Below are 18,578 nucleotides of genomic sequence, written 5' to 3' on the forward strand. Positions count from 1 at the left end.
AGCTGCATGCTCTACTAACGGAACCAGCCAGGCGCCCCTGTGGTCAAACAAACAAGAAATATGCTAACACCTCATCACAGATTTACTGCGAGGGTCAACTGAGCCCACCTAAGACCGTCCCTGGCACACGGTAGGCACCTAGGTAAACAGGTGCTGAGCCTGAACGTAAACAGACTCAGGCACTCCCTCCTGCTAAGGGCTATTGTCCAATATCTTCAAGGGAAGCTAAGCAAAAAGGCCAAAAGTCTCCGGAACAATCTAAAGATCATCTGGACAAAAAAAAAAAAAAAAAAAAAAAAAAAAAAAAAGCATCACTTTCCTCTTCCCAGAACTGGAGGTGCCAGACTGAGAAGCAGGTGGTGTTGTAACCTAGGAATTCCCCAGTCAGGGTGCTTCAGAGCAGAGCCGGGAACTTCCCAGAACTGTGTGAATTCATTAAGCCCAACAAAGCTTTTCCTGACACGTGACATCTACACCCCCTGCTTCTCCCATGAAGTGTTGCTTTTCTCTCCACCACCTGGGCGAATAGTGCCACACCCTCCCTGGGGGACACCCGTGCACTTATTCCCTGAGCGGACATTACCTTTGTACTGCCCTTACACACCTTGCGTTAAGAGTTCGAAAGTATAGCTCTTCACGTCGTCTTCATTTTGGACGACAATAGTGTAATGGCCACTGTCTTCTTCCTTCGCACGGATCAGCTTTAATTTGCTTCGATACCTGACAAGAAAAGTACTCTGTCTCAGCAGGTCGTAGCCAAATAGATTCCAGTCATTCAAGCAGTTACCACATTCAATTTAAATTTTGTTTTTGTAAAAAAAAAAAAAAAGGAAAAACAACTTATTTTCTTGACCACATCATCACTTTTCTGGGATTTTCGGTGCACTTTCTACATGTTGAAGGTCTGACTTATAGACACTTAATTTTTTTTTTTTTTAAGTAGGCTTCATGCGCAACATGGACTCCAACGCAGGCTTGAACTCATGGCCCTGAGACTAAGACCTGAGGTGAGATCAAGAGTCAGACACTTAACCAACTGAGCCAACCAGGCACCCCAACACTTAATTCTTTTATTTTTCTTTTATTTATTTTTCTTTAACGTTTATTTACTTTTTGAGGGAGAGAAAGACAGTGCGAGCAGGCAAGGGGCAGAGAGAGAGGTGTCAGCACAGAGCCCGGAGCCGGGCTTGAACCTACGAACTGTGAGATCATGACCTGAGGTGAAGTCGGACGCTTAACCAACTGAGCCACCCAGGTGCCACCGACACTTAATTCTTAAACAGAAGACCAGACATCTTGAGATGAGGGATAGCTTATGTGGCTAGAACACTGATCAGCTCTGGTAAGGCCTGACTTCTGAATGAAAGTAGACATATCTCACCAACTTCCCTTTAAAAAAAAACAAAAAACAAAAAAACAAAAAACTTCATGTTTACCTTTTAAAAAAACACTTGCTTCTCCTACATATCCATCATTTAGGTGGTTCAGCCAAACAATGGGCCACCATTGGAAGAAACAATGAGGACATGGTCTATAAACTCATAGGGAGAGGTCACCAGGGTATAACATTCCTACTCATTGGTATTTGCTTAAAGAAACTCTGGAAGGTTTCAGAAGAACCTAGTGAAACTAATAGAGGTATTTCTCCGCGTGGGGAGGCAGGGGGACCTGGGAAAATGGTGACAGGACGGAGTGAGGCTTCCTACAATGCACTGTCTTGATGTCCGAATGTTTTGAATGCACAAGATTCCATCACCTATTAAAAATAAATACATTAAGGGGCGCCTGGGTGGCTCAGTCGGTTAAGCGTCCGACTTCAGCTCGGGTCACGATCTCGCGGTCCGTGAGTTGGAGCCCCGCGTCGGGCTCTGGGCTGACGGCTCAGAGCCTGGAGCCTGCTTTTGATTCTGTGTCTCCCTCTCTCTCTGCCCCTTGCCCGTTCATGCTCTGTCTCTCTGTCTCAAAAATAAATAAACGTTAAAAAAATAAATTAAAAAAATAAATAAATACATTAAGAAACTCCATTTCTTCATACTTTACTAAAGGGAAGTTTCCCCTAAAGACTTCTTACGTGTGTTATAAATGACATTTGGCTCTATGTATGTACATCACTAAAGTACTGGCCCATTTGATTTCTTTTCCTTCTTTATAAAACATCACAGCAGGAAAAGGCAACGGGATGGAAGGGGAGAGAGTGCTGGTCAGGAAGCGAGGAGACCTTGGGCATTACTGCAATTCTCCGTGCGTCAGCTTCCTTATGTGTAGCATGGGATAACTGTATGCATAGCGCACTGTCATTTTCAGAATTAGTTAAATGAAATTATATGTGTGAAAGCATCTTGAGGGCTCAGAAGTACCCTGTGAACATCGAGTCGTCTAGCCCCAGGAGCTGGGCACCAGCACGGGGGGCAAGAGCACACACTGGGCTGGCTTTTCCTCTGCTGCACCATGCTGGACAGGCTTCAGGCCTGGACTTCCTGAGTGAGTCCCCACAGGCGCTCCTGGCTACGCGTCACCGGACAGTCCTCTCACTCAATGCCTACACCTGCTCAGCCAAGAAAACTGGTGGATCCACTGGTTCTAAGCTTCAGGAAGCCAGACACCCCGACCTCACACTCCCTCCTCACACTCCCGGGCCCACAATGGGAACAGTGGTATGTCCTAGAGGGACTCCTGAATCACTGCAACAGGCAGCTTTCCCGAACCTCTCGTTGGTGAGCTTTGCTCGGTCATTACTATTGATCATGGCTCGCGTATAGCACTCCTACAAGCGTCTAGGTGTTAGCTGTGCCAGAATTACCCTGTTCCTCTCTGGCCTCACACCTGATGGAAAGTTTAGCACTGCCCACCGCTTTGCACACCCTCATTTCATGTCATCAGAAAGCCTTCCAGATTCGGTGTTCACCACTTTTTCCATCGCTGTTCCACAGAGGCTGTAAAATTCCATTTTCTCAGATACCACTTCTCAACATGGGATTTAGTTCAGAAAGAAGAAAGCAAATCCCAAGATTAAGTGAACGGACGAGAAGGGTTCTCCCCCTCTTGCCTAAAGACTGGAAATCGAGGACTGACCTGTGTCTCCCCAGGATGGTTTCTGAGGACGGCACAGCGTGGGAGTAGCTGGTCCCTCAAGATGTACTTTCTGCTCTGGGATTCTAATCAGAGCTTAAAACTAATCTGCGAGGGGCCTCAAAATGTCATCAGGTCTAATTCCTTGCCTTGAAGCACCTAAGGTATTATTAATGGGAATGCAAGCTGGTGCAGCCACTCTGGAAAACAGTATGGAGGTTCCTCAAAAAAATAAAAAGAGAACTACCCTACGACCCAGAAATTGCACTACTAGGCATTTATCCATGGGATACCAGTGTGCTGTTTCGAAGGGACACATGCACCCCCATGTTTATAGCAGCACGATCAACAACAGCCAAAGTATGGAAAGAGCCCAAATGTCCACTGATGGATGAATGGATAAAGAAGATGTGGTATATATATACAATGGAGTATTACTCGGCAATCAAAAAGAATGCAATCTTGCCATTTGCAATTACATGATGGAACTGGAAGGTATTATGCTAAGTGAAATTAGTCAGTCAGAGAAAGACAAAAACCATATGACTTCACTCATATGAGGACTTTAAGAGACAAAACAGATGAACATAAGGGAAGGGAAACAAAAATCATATAAAAACAGGGAGGGGGACAAAGCAGAAGATACTCATAAATATGGAGAACAAACTGAGGGTTACTGGAGGGGTTGTGGGAGGGGGGATGGGCTAAATGGGTTAAGGGCCACTAAGGAATCTACTCCTGAAATCATTGTTGCACTATCTGCTAACCAATTTGGATGTAAATTTAAAAAAATAAAAAGTAAAACAAATTAATAAAAAAAATAAAAAATAAAAAAATAATAATAAAATAATAAAAATTAAAAAATAAGGTATTATTAACCCTACATTACAGAGGAGGAAACTGAGGCTGAGGTGACTTAACTCCACCCTTAGTTAAGAGATGAGAGCGATATACTATTTTATCAGAGGGCAGGGATCCAAACTATAGTCGTTGTACATTTTCTCCAAACCAAATCTGGCCAGACTCTACCCTTATTTCCTGTGGAGGCCTCGCTAGGGCAGATGTGTTTCAAATTAAACCAGTGATGTTTTGTTTCATGTAGGTTTATGTGATAATGGCCTCGTCACTGGAATCACCAACGTGTCTAGTTGCCACACAGATGGGGGATGTCATGGAATGTATTCAATCCAAGTGGGTCCAATTTTATGTTCCTCCCTCCATCCCTTCCCGGAGGCAGGAAACGGTCTTTCACTGGGAACAGAGCTTTTCAGTTCTTTCTTCTTATTTTATTGTTAAGTATTTACCAGCATCGTATTACCACATGGCAACGTGACCACCAAAGGTACCTGATTTCAAGGGTCTCCCGTGCTGGTTTGTTACGTCTCCTAGACTGATTCTCGGTTTGTGCTGCGAAACACGCGCGACCCTTGCTCTGTCTACAGACACACCATAAAGAGGACAGGCATGCGTGGGAAGGGTGTTTCTTTACCTTACTTCCTGAATCTTTTCTATGTCGGTGGTGATCTCCGTGAGATTTTCAATCAGAGTCAGGTTGTCCTTCAGCCAGGATATCCTGGGAGGCGGGTAGGCCTGCACGTCCACCACGAAATGTTTGACTTCATGCAGGTCGACAGCCTCCAACGGGCTGAAGTTGGGTTTGATTTCAATGAACCCTTTCTCTGTACAGGGAAGAGTTTCCATTAAGTAACGATTACCACGTGATCGATCCTGAGCAGCCCGGACGACTGACATTTTAGAAAGCAGAATGTACCATGGACGGAAATGGTGACTTTCTTCATCTCTTTGACCTCCTTGGTGGCCTGGCGGGCAGCACATTCATAATCTCCACTATCCTTCACCGTGGCCTCGGGGACCGTCAGAGTGTAAACCAGTTTGATGGACGGGACCTTGATCTCCTCCAGCATCGTGATGCCTTTGCCTTTCTACAATACAGCAGAAGGGGAGGAAAACCAACTTTAAAAAGCTAGCTCCTGAGAGTGAGGCCTCGTGGAAAGTCTGGACTCTGGGTGGTGACGGGGCACCGGTATAGACTCCCAGATGGTAATGTACTACCCTGTAGGGATGCTGATAAGGGGGGAAGCTGTGCATGCATGGGGCAGGGGCTATATGGGAAATCTCTGTACCGTCCACTGAATTTTACTGTCAACCTAAAACTGCTCTAAACAATAAAGTCTGACAAAAAAGATTTTTTTTTTAAGCTAACTCCTTAGAAAATCATGTTTTAAGAGGACATTCAATGGCACAGTAAGGTGTTTGTGGTATACCACCGAAGGAAAAAGGATCTAACAAAGTACTATTTAAAGCGTAATACTACCCATTAATGGCCACATGCATTTTGTATACAAAGTACTGAAAGGATTTATCTCCCTGAAATATTAACGGTGATGTTCTGGGAAGTGGCTTTTCCTCTGTTTCTCTGAATTTTCTTCTTTTTTTTTTTTTTTTATTTTTTAAAAAAAATTTTTTTTCAACGTTTTTTATTTATTTTTGGGACAGAGAGAGACAGAGCATGAACGGGGGAGGGGCAGAGAAAGAGGGAGACACAGAATCGGAAACAGGCTCCAGGCTCCGAGCCATCAGCCCAGAGCCTGACGCGGGGCTCAAACTCACGGACCGCAAGATCGTGACCTGGTTGAAGTCGGACGCTTAACCGACTGCGCCACCCAGGCGCCCCAATCTCCCTGAAATATTAACGGTGATGTTCTGGGAAGTGGCTTTTCCTCTGTTTCTCTGAATTTTCTTTTTTTTTTTTTTTTAATTTTTTTTTCAACGTTTTTTATTTATTTTTGGGACAGAGAGAGACAGAGCATGAACGGGGGAGGGGCAGAGAGAGAGGGAGACACAGAATGGGAAACAGGCTCCAGGCTCCGAGCCATCAGCCCAGAGCCCGACGCGGGGCTCGAACTCACGGACCGCGAGATCGTGACCTGGCTGAAGTCGGATGCTTAACCGACTGCGCCACCCAGGCGCCCCTCTCTGAATTTTCTAATATTATAATAATAAACCTGCATGATTTATGATCTGATGAAAACTTTGTGTTACAAAGCAATACTGTGCTTATGTATTTTTTTGGTCCAAATAGCAGGTACTGTGGTTTGGGGGTGGGAGTGGGGGGAAATGTCTATCTCCAATAAATAAAAAGAAATGCTTATGCTTTAAGGACTAAGAGCAATCGAGTGTGAAGGGTAAAATAAAAACGCCTCATGTTTCAGGGAAGAGGTACACATATTGGACTATGAATGTCTCTTCAACGCACGAGGTCTATGTGAAGGTAGCAGGTGAAAATGTGATATGTGATAATGGTCATATGTGAAAATGCCCAACTTCCAGTCAGATGCCCCAGAGAGAAAGGAAGGAGGGGGCAGTAAGAGCACAGGGGAGAAAAGTGGATAAAAGGAGAGAAGCTCTCAATTGCCAAAAAGAGCAGGGAGCAGAAATTTGCAAATCAGGACTGAAGGGGAAAAATACATATATTATACACATATATATACACATATACATAACCATATATACCCATATAATCATATACAAATATATACATGGTTTTTGCTCTCCATGAGGCTGCTGCATTAAGCCCTGCTGATCATCACTCCATCGGACAGTCACAGCCATTTACACACGGTTCTCTTGTACACTTATCACAGTGCGTCAGAATGAATGAGACCCTGTGTGTAAATCCCCAGGGACCTACAGCTGGCATGTGGTTCCCCTTTCCCCAATTCTGTCCGCACTCCTCCCTCCTCTGGTGCACGGGCCAGCTTCTAGCAGAGTGTTTGGGATTTAGCAAACATTCCTCAATCGCTGCCTAATGATTCGACTTAAGCCTGCTCACTGAAGGCAGGCCATGCAAAGAAAGACCAGGCCAAAAGGAGCAAGAACAGCGTCCTGGGTGGCAAAGAAGCAGAAATGAAAGGGGGCAGGCCATCGACATTATCAAATGCCTCAAAACCCAAAAGGATGGGAGCCAAGAAAATGGGAATTAATGACTCTCTCGGCAGTTCATCAATTGTAAAAGCCACCCCCTTTTGCTTTTCTAATTTTTTGGTTGCTAAGTTGTAGCCATAGAGCTTTCCTATTTCTTTCTAACTTAGGAATAAGAAGGCTGAGGGTGCAACCTTTGTGCATTCTGAAGGGTCTGGTCCAGCTTTTGTCTCAGCCTCTTCCATTGCCCGAAAAGCCAGAAAGTCATCTAGACAAATGGGCTCACTACAGAGGCGGCAAGTTGAGGTCTGGAGAAGCTCATGTCCTGCCCTGTCAGTGACGGGTCTTTTGAGTCCTGCTGTGCCCCACCCGGTTCCACCAGGAGCCCAGAAGCTACCTACCACTTCTCCAGGGTAAGTCCACTGAAGGTCAACCACCTCGTTGTTAAAGACGGCGCAGGTGACCACAATCGTCTCCCCTGACTTATAGACAGTTTTGAGAGCTTCCATTTCAAGATCAAGTTCTGATGTTGCTATTTAAAAAAAGAATAAACACAAGGACCTCAATATCCACAGTATAGTTAGAATCTTCTAAGGTTGGGGTTTGTTTTCTTTTTTCTTTTTTTTTTTTTTTTAATTTTTTTTTTCAACGTTTTTATTTTTTTTTTTTTTTTGGGACAGAGAGAGACAGAGCATGAACGGGGGAGGGGCAGAGAGAGAGGGAGACACAGAATCAAAAGCAGGCTCCAGGCTCCGAGCCATCAGCCCAGAGCCCGACGCGGGGCTCGAACTCACGGACCGCGAGATCGTGACCTGGCTGATGTCGGACGCTTAACCGACTGCGCCACCCAGGCGCCCCTGTTTTCTTTTTTAAAAAGAAATGAAAAATCATTTTCAAACCACTGTGATCAAGAAGAAATTTTTGAAGTCTCAGGAGCCTTGATTTTATGTTGGCGTACATAATCTGGCATATAGTTATAAAATAACACACCTACACATACACACGTACACACAAATACCTACATACAAAACGGTAACGATAGTAAAAGTAAATTCCAATTTAACAGAACATCACCTTCCTTAGCATTGGGGTCAATGACGGCTTTCCTCTTCTGCAATCACCTTTATGGATGTATTTATTCATTTACTCAACCAATCTTTACTGACCAGCACTGCTCGGGGCACTCCTACCCTACCCTTTCTCTCCTCTCTCCCACCCTCCTACCCGGCTATTCTCAGCCCTTTTCTAGAACCTACCACAGGGCTGGCATAAAATAAGCCCTTACCGAGAGTCCAATGGCCCTCTGCTGCTGCCTTCTTGCACGTGAGTGTTCAATAAATCTGCTGCCCCAAACGTGTATTATACCCTCCATTCACATTAACCACCCACATCAAAGGGGTGACTGTAATCACAAGCTTTTCTCAAAATCAAAATCACTTTTCTTAAGTTACTAAAGTTAATCTAGGCATCCACCCCCCCACAGGTATGTGTTTGTTTTTAGGTCCTCTGTGGTCAGGAATGTGGGTAAAACAGTAAGAGGCTTATGCAAGAAAAGAATTCCTTACAGTATTTTGAAGTCAACTGATGAAATATGAAATCTTACGGTAGCAAAGAAGCACTTGTTTTTAGTAATGCCACACTTAGCATGATTATCGCCACAGAGGGCAGCCTGACGTTGTACGGTAAATGTGGGGTCCTAAATATTTGCGTCCTAAATCCCCAAATATTCAGGGTCTCCATCACCAGGGACTGTGATTTTTTTTTTTAATCATATATACATCTAATTATTTTGCCTTTAACTCTTCTTTAAAGGAGGAGAGAGAAGGTACAAGTACCTTTTAAAGCGTAAACATTAAATGGGATGGTCTGGAACTTCTTCCCGCTGACTGTGGCTTCGCAGATATAGGGCCCGACGCTGAAGGTCCCATTAAAGCCCTGTCTGCTGTCATAGGAGGCGTGTACCACCCCGTCACTGCTGCGTAAGGTAACCGGAGTCTTGGGATCAGTTGTGCGACAAGGTATGATGGCAGAGTCATCGTCCTCCACGATAACTAAATAATCTGTCATTCCTAGAGGTACGAAGGCTACGTCTGGGTCTGTGGTTTTGAAAAGAAAGGAAAACACGTTAGGCATTAACTTCACCTTTACACACACATACAGAAAAATCATCCCGCTGGCCTGAGTCACATTAGGTATGAATTCTACCTTCACATACATCCAGACTTGTCCCCACGCTGACATTAATCATCATCACAGCTAGAAGGTGATTTTAAAGCATGAATAACACAGGGCGCCTGGGTGGCTCAGTTGGGTAAGTGTCTGACTTCGACTCGGGTCATGATCTCACGGTGCATGGGTTCAAGCCCTGTGTCAGGCTCTGCGCTGGAGCCTTCTTCAGATCCTGTGTGTGTCTCTCTCTCTGCCCCTCCCCTGTCTGCTCCCGCTCTCTCTCTCTCAAAAATAAACATTTAAAAATTTTTTTTAAATAATAAAATAAAACAAAAAATAAAGTATGAACAACACCAAATTGCCTATACTCCAATAAAAAAGACTGGTGATAAATATAAATACGTTGCAATCAAAATTTAAACACTACTAAAAACATGATCAATAATCAAGTCTATCCAAAACAAGAGAAAATATTCATGATTTCAAAAATTCTTATTGCCTATAGGTAGTATTATTGAAAAGCAATACAGAAAGTTGTCTATTAAAAAATAATCTATCAATGGGGCACCTAGGTGGCTTAGTCCATTAAGGTTTGGCTCAGGTCATGATCTCATGGTCCATGAGTTCGAGCCCTGTGTCAGGCTCTGTGCTGACAGCTCAGAGCCTGGAGCCTGTTTCGGATTCTATGTCTCCCTCTCTCTCTACCCCTCCCCTGTGTGTGCACTCTTTTCCTCTCTCAAAAATAAGTAAATAAACATTAAAAATAAATAAGTAATAATCTGTCAAGTAACAAATAAAATTTATAATTCCATAACCTGAGAATTTTATTTTCAAAAGAAAACCAGCTACGGAGGCTACCACGGCACAAAGTACTAAGAGACTCAAACATCAGTTTCAGAAGGGCCCCTTACTCCCCACGACTACAGATAAAAAGATCTCTAACTGACACCAGTGCAGGGTCTACTTGGGTGATGTTTGTGCTGGGGGTGGGGGAGGAACAAGAATTTTTAGACAAGCTTAGGTGATCAAAACTCCAGGACTCATATATAACTTTAACAAGCCCACATTCCGACCATTGTCTTCAAAGCAAGGGGCATTTATGTGTGCACAAAGCTGGGGTGATAATTCTGAATACCTACCTTTCTTAAAACAAAACCTTTTACTGTTACAAAGGAGGGTTCAGATAGATAAGAGTGTCATGAAAGAAGTAAACAGGGTCTAGATCCGTGAAGCACCCACAGTTACAGGGAAGAAGAGTAGCTGACTTAAAAAAAAAAAAAAAAAAAAACTTGAAAAGATGGGAAAATAGGAAGACGTACTTCGGAGACCACCTTATTTCACCTCTGCCAAAACAGGATGGTAAGAGTCATCAATATTCGTATGTTTGTTTTAAGGCCAAGAACTCTAGCTCTAGTTCCTTTAAATCACATACGAAGATTGCCATTACCTGAATTTATGTTCAGAGTTCCAAATCCTTGAACCCTGTTAGTAAAGATTTCAGCGAACAAAACTCTGAATTCATTTCAGGTTAAGATATATACTTGGTATCCATAACACATGAGCCACAGCTCCCTTTAAAAAAAATTTTTTTAACGTTTATTTATTTTTGAGACAGAGAGAGACAGAGCATGAACGGAGGAGGGTGAGAGAGAGGGAGACACAGAATCTGAAACAGGCTCCGGCTCTGAGCTGTCAGCACAGAGCCTGACACGGGGCTCGAACTCATGGACTGTGAGATCATGACCTGAGCCAAAGTTGGCCACTCAACCGACTGAGCCACCCAGGCGCCCCTACGGCTCCCTTTAAAATGCACAGCTTCCCTACCATTATGCACTAGCTATGCAATTTATTTATTTATTTATTTATTTATTTATTTATTTATTTATTTTTGCTATGCAATGTTTAAAAAACATCATGGTCCTTCCTCTAACAACTATCCTTGTAGAAGCCAATATATACAGATATAGATATGGATACAAATCTAAGTCTTATCTAAGTATATCTAAATACAGATCTAAGTACAGACACAGGTACAAATACATAAATATAGATACTGATGTAATTTAAAAATTGTTTTCAATGTTTTTATTTATTTTTGAAGGAGAGAGAGAGAGGCAGAACACGAGCAGGGGAGGAGCAGAGAGAGAGGGAGACACAGAATCTGAAGCAGGCTCCAGGTTCTGAGCTGTCAGCACAGAGCCCGATGTGGGGCTCAAACTCATGAACCACAAGATCATGACCTGAGCCGAAGTCGGACGCTTAACCGACTGGGCTACCCAGGCACTCCAATACTGATGTAAATTTTTTAAGTTTATTTGAGAAGAGTGTGCAAGCAGGGGAGGGGCAGAGAGAAGGAGAGAGAGAATCCCAAGCAGGCTCTGTGCTGTCAGCGCAAGAGCTGGAGGTGGGGCATTCAATCCCAGGAACTGTGAGATCATGAGCTGAGTTGAAATGAAGAGACAGATGCTCAACCAACGGAACCACCCAGGTACCCAATACAGGTACAGATACAGATACACAGATATGGATATGGATACAGACATAAAGGTATAGATACAGATACAGATATAGGTACAGATATAGATAGATACAGATATACATGATATACATGATATAGATTTAGATAGAGATATAGACAAAGATGCAGATACAGATAGAGACATATATACAGATTTAGATTTAGATCCTTACGAGGAATGCCAGGTGGGTGGTAAGCCAAATGAACCTCAAGCTCATAGCTAAGCCTAGCTGATTCACAGGGCTGCTGTGAGAAAGAGCCACACAATCTTCCACTGTAGGGGGCAGGCCCTGAAATCCATCACAAGCCAAGGCCACGCCCTCCGGAGGTGTGGCCGGCCACAGCCACGGACTGCGTGGAACTGGGGCTCCGTAGGCTGCAGGACTCCCAGACTTCCCTTCCCCAGAGTTCCCCGACTCATCTACCCCACCTTCCTTCCCTCTCTCTCCTCCTTTCAGAGTCACGCGTACAGTGCTGGCAGACAGCCCTCGCAGGCTCTGCGGCGTCCCCCCCTCCCCATTTTCTCCCACAGGCTTCTCCCCTAATCAAACCCTAGCGTGTTTAATCCCATCTTACTCCTATCTTGCCGTCTGCATCTCACAGGTCAGGAGACAACATCATTAGTATGGAATTTGCCCCCAAATTTTAATTAAAAAGAAAAAAAAAAGCCCATCTAATTAATCAAGAGTAAATATATGTTTTATTCAATCTGAAAAATAGCCCGGTTATTTGGAAGCTATTATAATGAACTGCAAGCAGCTCCAAGAGAGGACCTACCTAATTTCTGCGTCCCCAACACTTGGCATAGTGCCTGACACGCAATAAACAAACAGCAGATATTTGTCAAACTTGGTTGAACAGAAACGAGTACATTTCAGCTGTTTTTGCACAATGCCAAAAAAAAAAAAAAAGACAGACGTGCCACAGTGAAAATGATTTCCGAAACTTAACACACTTCCAAAATGTTTACGATACATACTTCTCGGTAACGGCGTCACAAATGACCTTGACCGTTGTGCGGCCTCTTGTGGTTTTTCACATTTTCTCCAACAGGTATTTATTATTTTTGTATTTTTTAAAACTTGAATACAGTTAACAGGAGAGACAGGGCCAGAAGCTTGGCCCAGGGGACCCACCGCCGCTCACCTGGGACATAGATGTAAATGCGCCTGCCTTCGATCTCGTTTTCGTCCGTCTGAGTGTGGTTGTAATAGCAAGTGTACAGTCCCGTGTGGGCCGCCGACGCATTGACCACTTCCAGCACCGTCACAAAAAGGCCACTGTTGTTTTCTTCATTTCTGACTTCCACATTGGGGTTCTCTTCTTCAGACATGGGGTACTGCCAGCTCACTTCACTCTCCCCAAAGCATCGCAGAGAAAAGGAGGAATTCAGCTGCACGACCTTTTCATTTTCGTTTGGAAGGATAGAGGGTAATGAAAGCTGGCAGGAGATTAGGCTCGGTCCTGTAAAAGGAAACATGCTCTGAATAGGATGCAGCCAGAAAGGACGGTCTCACCCAGAGAACTGACAGAAACAACAGTAGCAGCTTATACGAACAATGACCATTTCTCCGCAAAAATCCGTTAGCCTGGATGCCCATGAAAGGCCCCCCATTATAACGGCCGCTGCATCTGCCGAGAGCAGCGAATGCTCCAAAGGCCTCAACAGCACCCCCCCCCCCAACCCCTAGATTCACCCGTCCAAACACTCAAATGGAGAGAGGACGTCTGATCCCAATTCCATATTTTACACGGTCATGGGTGACCATAAAATATCCCAAGACGGCATAGGCTGAAGCACATACATGTTCTTTATTGTCCACACTCCCTGCGGAGGTTTCCCTTAGTAAGAAACAGGATGCGAACAGGACCAGGGAGACCGAACAAAGCACAAGGCAGATTTGTGCTCAAGAATTACACGGTTTCCATTTCTCACGACACTCTGGCGTGCCTTCTCTCTAATGACTTCCCAGAAGCCCAAGCCGGATGATGTAGATTCTAATTTAAAAAGTAAGAATACGCAGGGGCACCTGGGTATCTCAGTCGGTTAAGTGTCTGACTCTTGATTTGGGCTCAGGTCATGATCTCACCGTTGGTGAGTTCGAGCCCCATGTCAGGCTCTATGCTGACGGTGCGGATCCTGCTTGGGATTCTCTCTCTTCCTCTCTCTGCTCCTCCCCTGATCTCTCTCTCTCTCACTCTCTCAAAATAAATAAACTTAAAAAAAAAAAAGGTAAGAATACATGAAGTCCAAGAGTGAAAACTCTAGGTTCATCTTACAACCTAAAATTTCAGCCTAGCTGTCTCTGTCTATAGAACTGATAGAAGAGATATTATGGCTCAATTGGTTCATCAGTGACCTCTTAATCTCCTTTGGAGCCCAGTGTGGGAACCCACCCAACTTCACTTATGTGCCCACTAGGATTCCTGCAGCTTACGGCAGAAGTCGTAAGTGGATCTGGTCACCTCTGTCCTGAAGGCGGCATATTCCTGCTGGAGTTTAGAACTGCCAAACCACTCATTTCTAACATGCCCTTATAGATAAGCCCTACAGACACTAACAGACTTAAGTTACCTCCTCAGACTAGAAAAACATTGGGTTCGTGATGAACATCTGTGATGTATAAACATCTGGATGGAAACTAAAAATTCCCAGTAAGCATTTCAGCAAATGGTCCACGTAGTATCCTCCTGGTAGAAAAGCATTAGTAAGATTACCCAAGAGTCAAACAGGCTACCAATTAGATTCGAAGGCAAAAGGCGGCTCTAACATTTCTCCAGCAATTTAAGCATCTTCCACTTAAGACAGGTATGATTTCCTGTAAAGAAGTTTCCATTGTTTATTTCTTTTGACCACTCTTGAAGGTCTCTGATCCCCTTTACTGGAGATCCATGTCCAATGAAAAATAAAAAACAGTGGGGAAATTTAGGCTATTATTTCTCCCACGATTCAAGGCCAGGATCACACACACGCTGAAGTTGCCACTGGCGAGCATTCTTTTTGAACTGGAATTAGTGCGATACAGCAGAAGGGCCTGGAGGTTGGTGGTCATTCTAGATAACTTCTCACAATTTTCTCCTTTCCTTCACTCTTGTGGACTGTGTTTGCAGAGTACAGGTAATAACACTCCCGGAGCCGAGAACCTGGAAAGCAAGGCTTCCCCCAGAACAAGGAACTCGAGGAGAACGGGGACCCATACCTGTGAGGAGACAGACTAACACCAGGAGCGCCAGGTGGGAAGTCCCCATAATTCTGGAAAACTGGAAAATCAAAAGTCAAGCAGAAACAGCATTAGCCAATACAATGACTGGTAAGCCTCGTTCTTGTGCTTTGCAGTATGGAACATGTTAACAGCATCGTTTTAGTGAAAAACACCTCGATCTAAGATTCATGGTTAAAATGGTCATCGCATGGTCCGACGGGACCCCAAGATCATGCAGAAACCACCTGAAGCTGAAACCCTTTTTGATCGCGTGTGGCTCTCGAATTCCAAAAAGCCTTGCTTTACGGTCCTAGAATGCGTCCAAGAGTGTAGGACAACTGTTCCTTTTAAGCCATTTAAATTAAGGATGTGAAACACGAGCACACCTATTTACTCAACTTCCAAACTGGAGCTGTTTTCACTCAAACCACGTTGTCCTTTGCTTTGTGTTTCGCTACAGAAAGTACATGAAGCTCACATCAGCTACAAGCTCTGCAAGAGATGCTTGGGCTACAACAAATATCTCCCATACTTACCAGCCTTTCTGATCTAGGGTTTGTGAAAGTCCCGCTAACCAACGTCACTTAGACGATGTCACTCTGCCGTGCACAGACAGACCCGGACCAGGCTCAGGCCTTGGGCTCCCGGCCCGCGTTCCCCCGGGGGCCTGCTGCACCTCAGTGGGGCTAAACAAGGCACCCGAAGCCCAGGACGTGGGAGTGGATGGCGCAGTGAAGCAGGTGAAGCAGGGAGAGGACACGGGAGAGGAAAGCATGACTGAATGCCCGTTTTTTTCCGAGGACGCAGGAAACCACACGATAAAATGCAGCAGAGACCGACGAGTGATTCTCACAATCGGGTGACAGTAGCTGCAGAAACCAAGTCTTCGACTCCAAACCTCCTGCCACAAACTGTGAGCAGGGGAGGAGAGAAGTGGGGAGAGACACTGAAACTGAACGTCCAGAAGACACAAACCAGGAAAGCAGGGAAACATTAAAGAAGGATCAAGGCAGCCCCGAGGTGAAACCACCGAACAGCCTATTCTGGGCAATCCTCTGAAAAGGCCCCCCTTTTCCTTATCTCTTCCTTTTCATGCACATCCCACTTACCTTATTTTATCTCCCCCTTCACTGCCCACATGACATCACTGATAAAGTGATCTGACTGCAGTTAGGGAAAGAACCGTGCACCCAAGTTTCAACTGGAGAGGCCCCGCTGAGGGGCCCGGGCAGGGGTGCAAGCTTTATGATATGCCATAAAAAAGTCGCCTAAGCCTTGGCCGGGGATGTACTGGGCCCCTGAGTTGCTCAAAACCCCAAGCATGCAGTGGAAGGAGTTCATGGGATTTAACTGGTTCCATCATGGGCTTTGGAAACGAAGATGTGTGTTCACGATTCCTGAGTAAATTGGCTTAAAACCAACCAACCAACCACAACAAAAAAGAGAAATTCAATGTATGCCTGTGTTAAGCGCCTGTAGTTTTGTGGGGTTTTGTTTTTGTTTGTTTGTTTGGTTGGTTGGTTGGTTGGTTGGTTGGAGAAGATCCAGCAGATGACAGCCTAGTCATTTCTGGGCGAGTCTGATCATGTATTTCCACTTTAAGGTGACCCATATGCACAAACCGGATTTCTGCTTCACTGAATTCTACCAGGAGGAAGAAAGAGTGAAAGGCAGAATGCTGGTAACCATGGCATGTGTAGGGGGTGGGGGTAGACGGGGAAAAAAAACAATTATTCTGTTCTCTCCAAGGCAGGAATGAGAAACAACTATTTACTAAGCCAAAGCTGTCATTACGTCGTGTCTGTTAATAATAACCTAATAACTTCGAGGGACGCCTGGGTGGCTCAGTCGGTTGAGGGTGCAACTTCAGCTCAGGTCATGATCTCGCCGTTTGTAAGTTCGAGCTCCGTGTCAGGCTCCGTGCTGACAGCTCAGAGCCTGGAGCCTGCTTCAGATTCTGTCTCCCTCCCTCCCTGCGCCTCCCCCACTCGTGCTCTGTTTCTGTCTCTCAAAAATAAATAAACATTAAAAATTAAAAAAAAAAAATAATAGCCTTGACACATATTTAATTTTAAGAAGGGCCAGCTGAGGCTCAGGGAAGTTTAGCAACTCACCCCAAGTCACACAGCTGGTGATAAAGCCAGAATTCTAACCCGAAGTCTATGTGACACAAAAGCCATGCTCTCTCCAACTCACCATATGGTCTCCCTCAAGGAAAGGTCAGGGTTTCAGTCTTGTGGGTCCCCTCCTTCCCCCGCCCAACACTATTTCCTAATGCAAATTGGGGCCCGGCTTTCCTTCTCTGCTCACCCCAGCAAGAGAAGTACAATCGCAGGGCTGTGAACCCAAATGCAATTTGCACAACGCTGGCTCGCCGATGGCTTCTGCGGATCCTGGCATGTGCCCGGGGGGGTTGCAGGGTTTCCTCACTGCTGTGGTGACGGGCACAGCGGGCCCCAGAGCCAGCCCAGCCAGCCTGACGTACCACAATTAGCAGGAACGGCCTGTATGTTTGTACATATAAATATCAGCCTCCCACTGATAATCCACTTAGCGAACTTCAAAGGAGCCCTCCAGAGCCAGCTTGATGTCTTGGGTTTTATCACATTTATATCCTGTATTTCTTTAGCAGGGCTTGCCAATGATGCATCTTTAAAGCATTCCCGAGCTTAAGAGAAGGGCTCGCTGCTTTTATAGGGCAGGCTCCGAGGAGCGTTTTGCCCTGGCCCAGCCCCACCAGATTTCCTTCTGTGCACGCAGATACGGCAGACCTGTTGCCAGAGAGGGTTATTTACTGACATACAAAGTGGGCAATGAAAACAGGGCCTCCGAGCCAGCGATAATGATGCGAATACTGAGAATCAACATGTGTTTGCTGCAGATTGCAAACTCCCTTCTCTGATAAACGTAGTTCTCTGGCTAGAAACCTAGGGCATTTGTGAAGTTTCATGTCGTTACTCATCGGGAACTCAAGACAATTTACTCGTGAATAATCGCACAGTGTGTGCCCTATGGGGAGGTAATGGAAAACACGAGAGGGTGGAGGGCTCCCTGCCTATGGGTCCTGCAGTGAGACTCTCTGGGAGGCCGGCCTGCTGTTTCTGGCGCTTTTCTACCTACTCTGGGTGTAAAGGCTCATCCTCAATCAGTAACCTCTATCCTGCAGCTGGCCCAAAAGTCAGATGTGCGCACGGAAGCAAGTGAGGTCACGCTCATGTCAGAGAAACCTGGCATATTAGGAGTCAGCAAGAACAAATCACTTCACGAGGAGGAACCTCATCCAAATCTGGTTTTTAAAAAATCCGAATCCCATCTCTCGTGCCAACTACAGGTTGGGTTTCGGCCTCCGACCTCTATAGCCACAACGCAAAAGAAGCAAAACCGAGAGTTAGAGAAATAAACAGGGGAAAGAGAGGTCTGCCACGTTCACTGTCAGGCTAGTGACCTGTGGTCCCTTCACGCTTTTTTGTCTCTCTCCTTCTCTCAGAAGCATGATGGAAATTGCTCTGGACTAGGCTCATCCCACATCGGACACTCAGTCCCGCTCTCTGAACCTCGGGCTCTTCTTCCATAAAGGGGAACTAGTACCACCTGACTTTCTGGCTTGCCTTACTACATTCTCATAAGGACTGAATTACAGAGTTCAGTCAAAAGTGCTTTGAACACTGCAGCTATGG

General features: G+C 45.1%; 1 protein-coding gene across 5 annotated transcripts in view; it reads right to left on the reverse strand.

The window, feature by feature from the left end:
• The window catches only part of PDGFRA (platelet derived growth factor receptor alpha), a 51,965-nt gene that overhangs the window by 26,781 nt on the left and 6,606 nt on the right, over positions 1-18,578 (reverse strand). For all 5 annotated transcript variants that reach the window (XM_003985377.5, XM_019829489.3, XM_006931120.4 and 2 more), the window contains exons 2-8: positions 14,899-14,959; positions 12,845-13,162; positions 8,847-9,107; positions 7,413-7,543; positions 4,841-5,012; positions 4,559-4,748; positions 605-720 (exon numbers count right to left, since the gene is read on the reverse strand). In XM_003985377.5, the coding sequence (XP_003985426.1) occupies positions 605-720; positions 4,559-4,748; positions 4,841-5,012; positions 7,413-7,543; positions 8,847-9,107; positions 12,845-13,162; positions 14,899-14,947 (1,237 nt within the window). In that variant the 5' untranslated portion in view covers positions 14,948-14,959. The remainder of the gene's footprint in view (positions 1-604; positions 721-4,558; positions 4,749-4,840; positions 5,013-7,412; positions 7,544-8,846; positions 9,108-12,844; positions 13,163-14,898; positions 14,960-18,578) is intronic.

Source organism: Felis catus, chromosome B1 (assembly GCF_018350175.1).
Source record: "Felis catus isolate Fca126 chromosome B1, F.catus_Fca126_mat1.0, whole genome shotgun sequence".
In the NCBI taxonomy this organism is placed as follows: Eukaryota; Metazoa; Chordata; class Mammalia; order Carnivora; family Felidae; genus Felis; species Felis catus.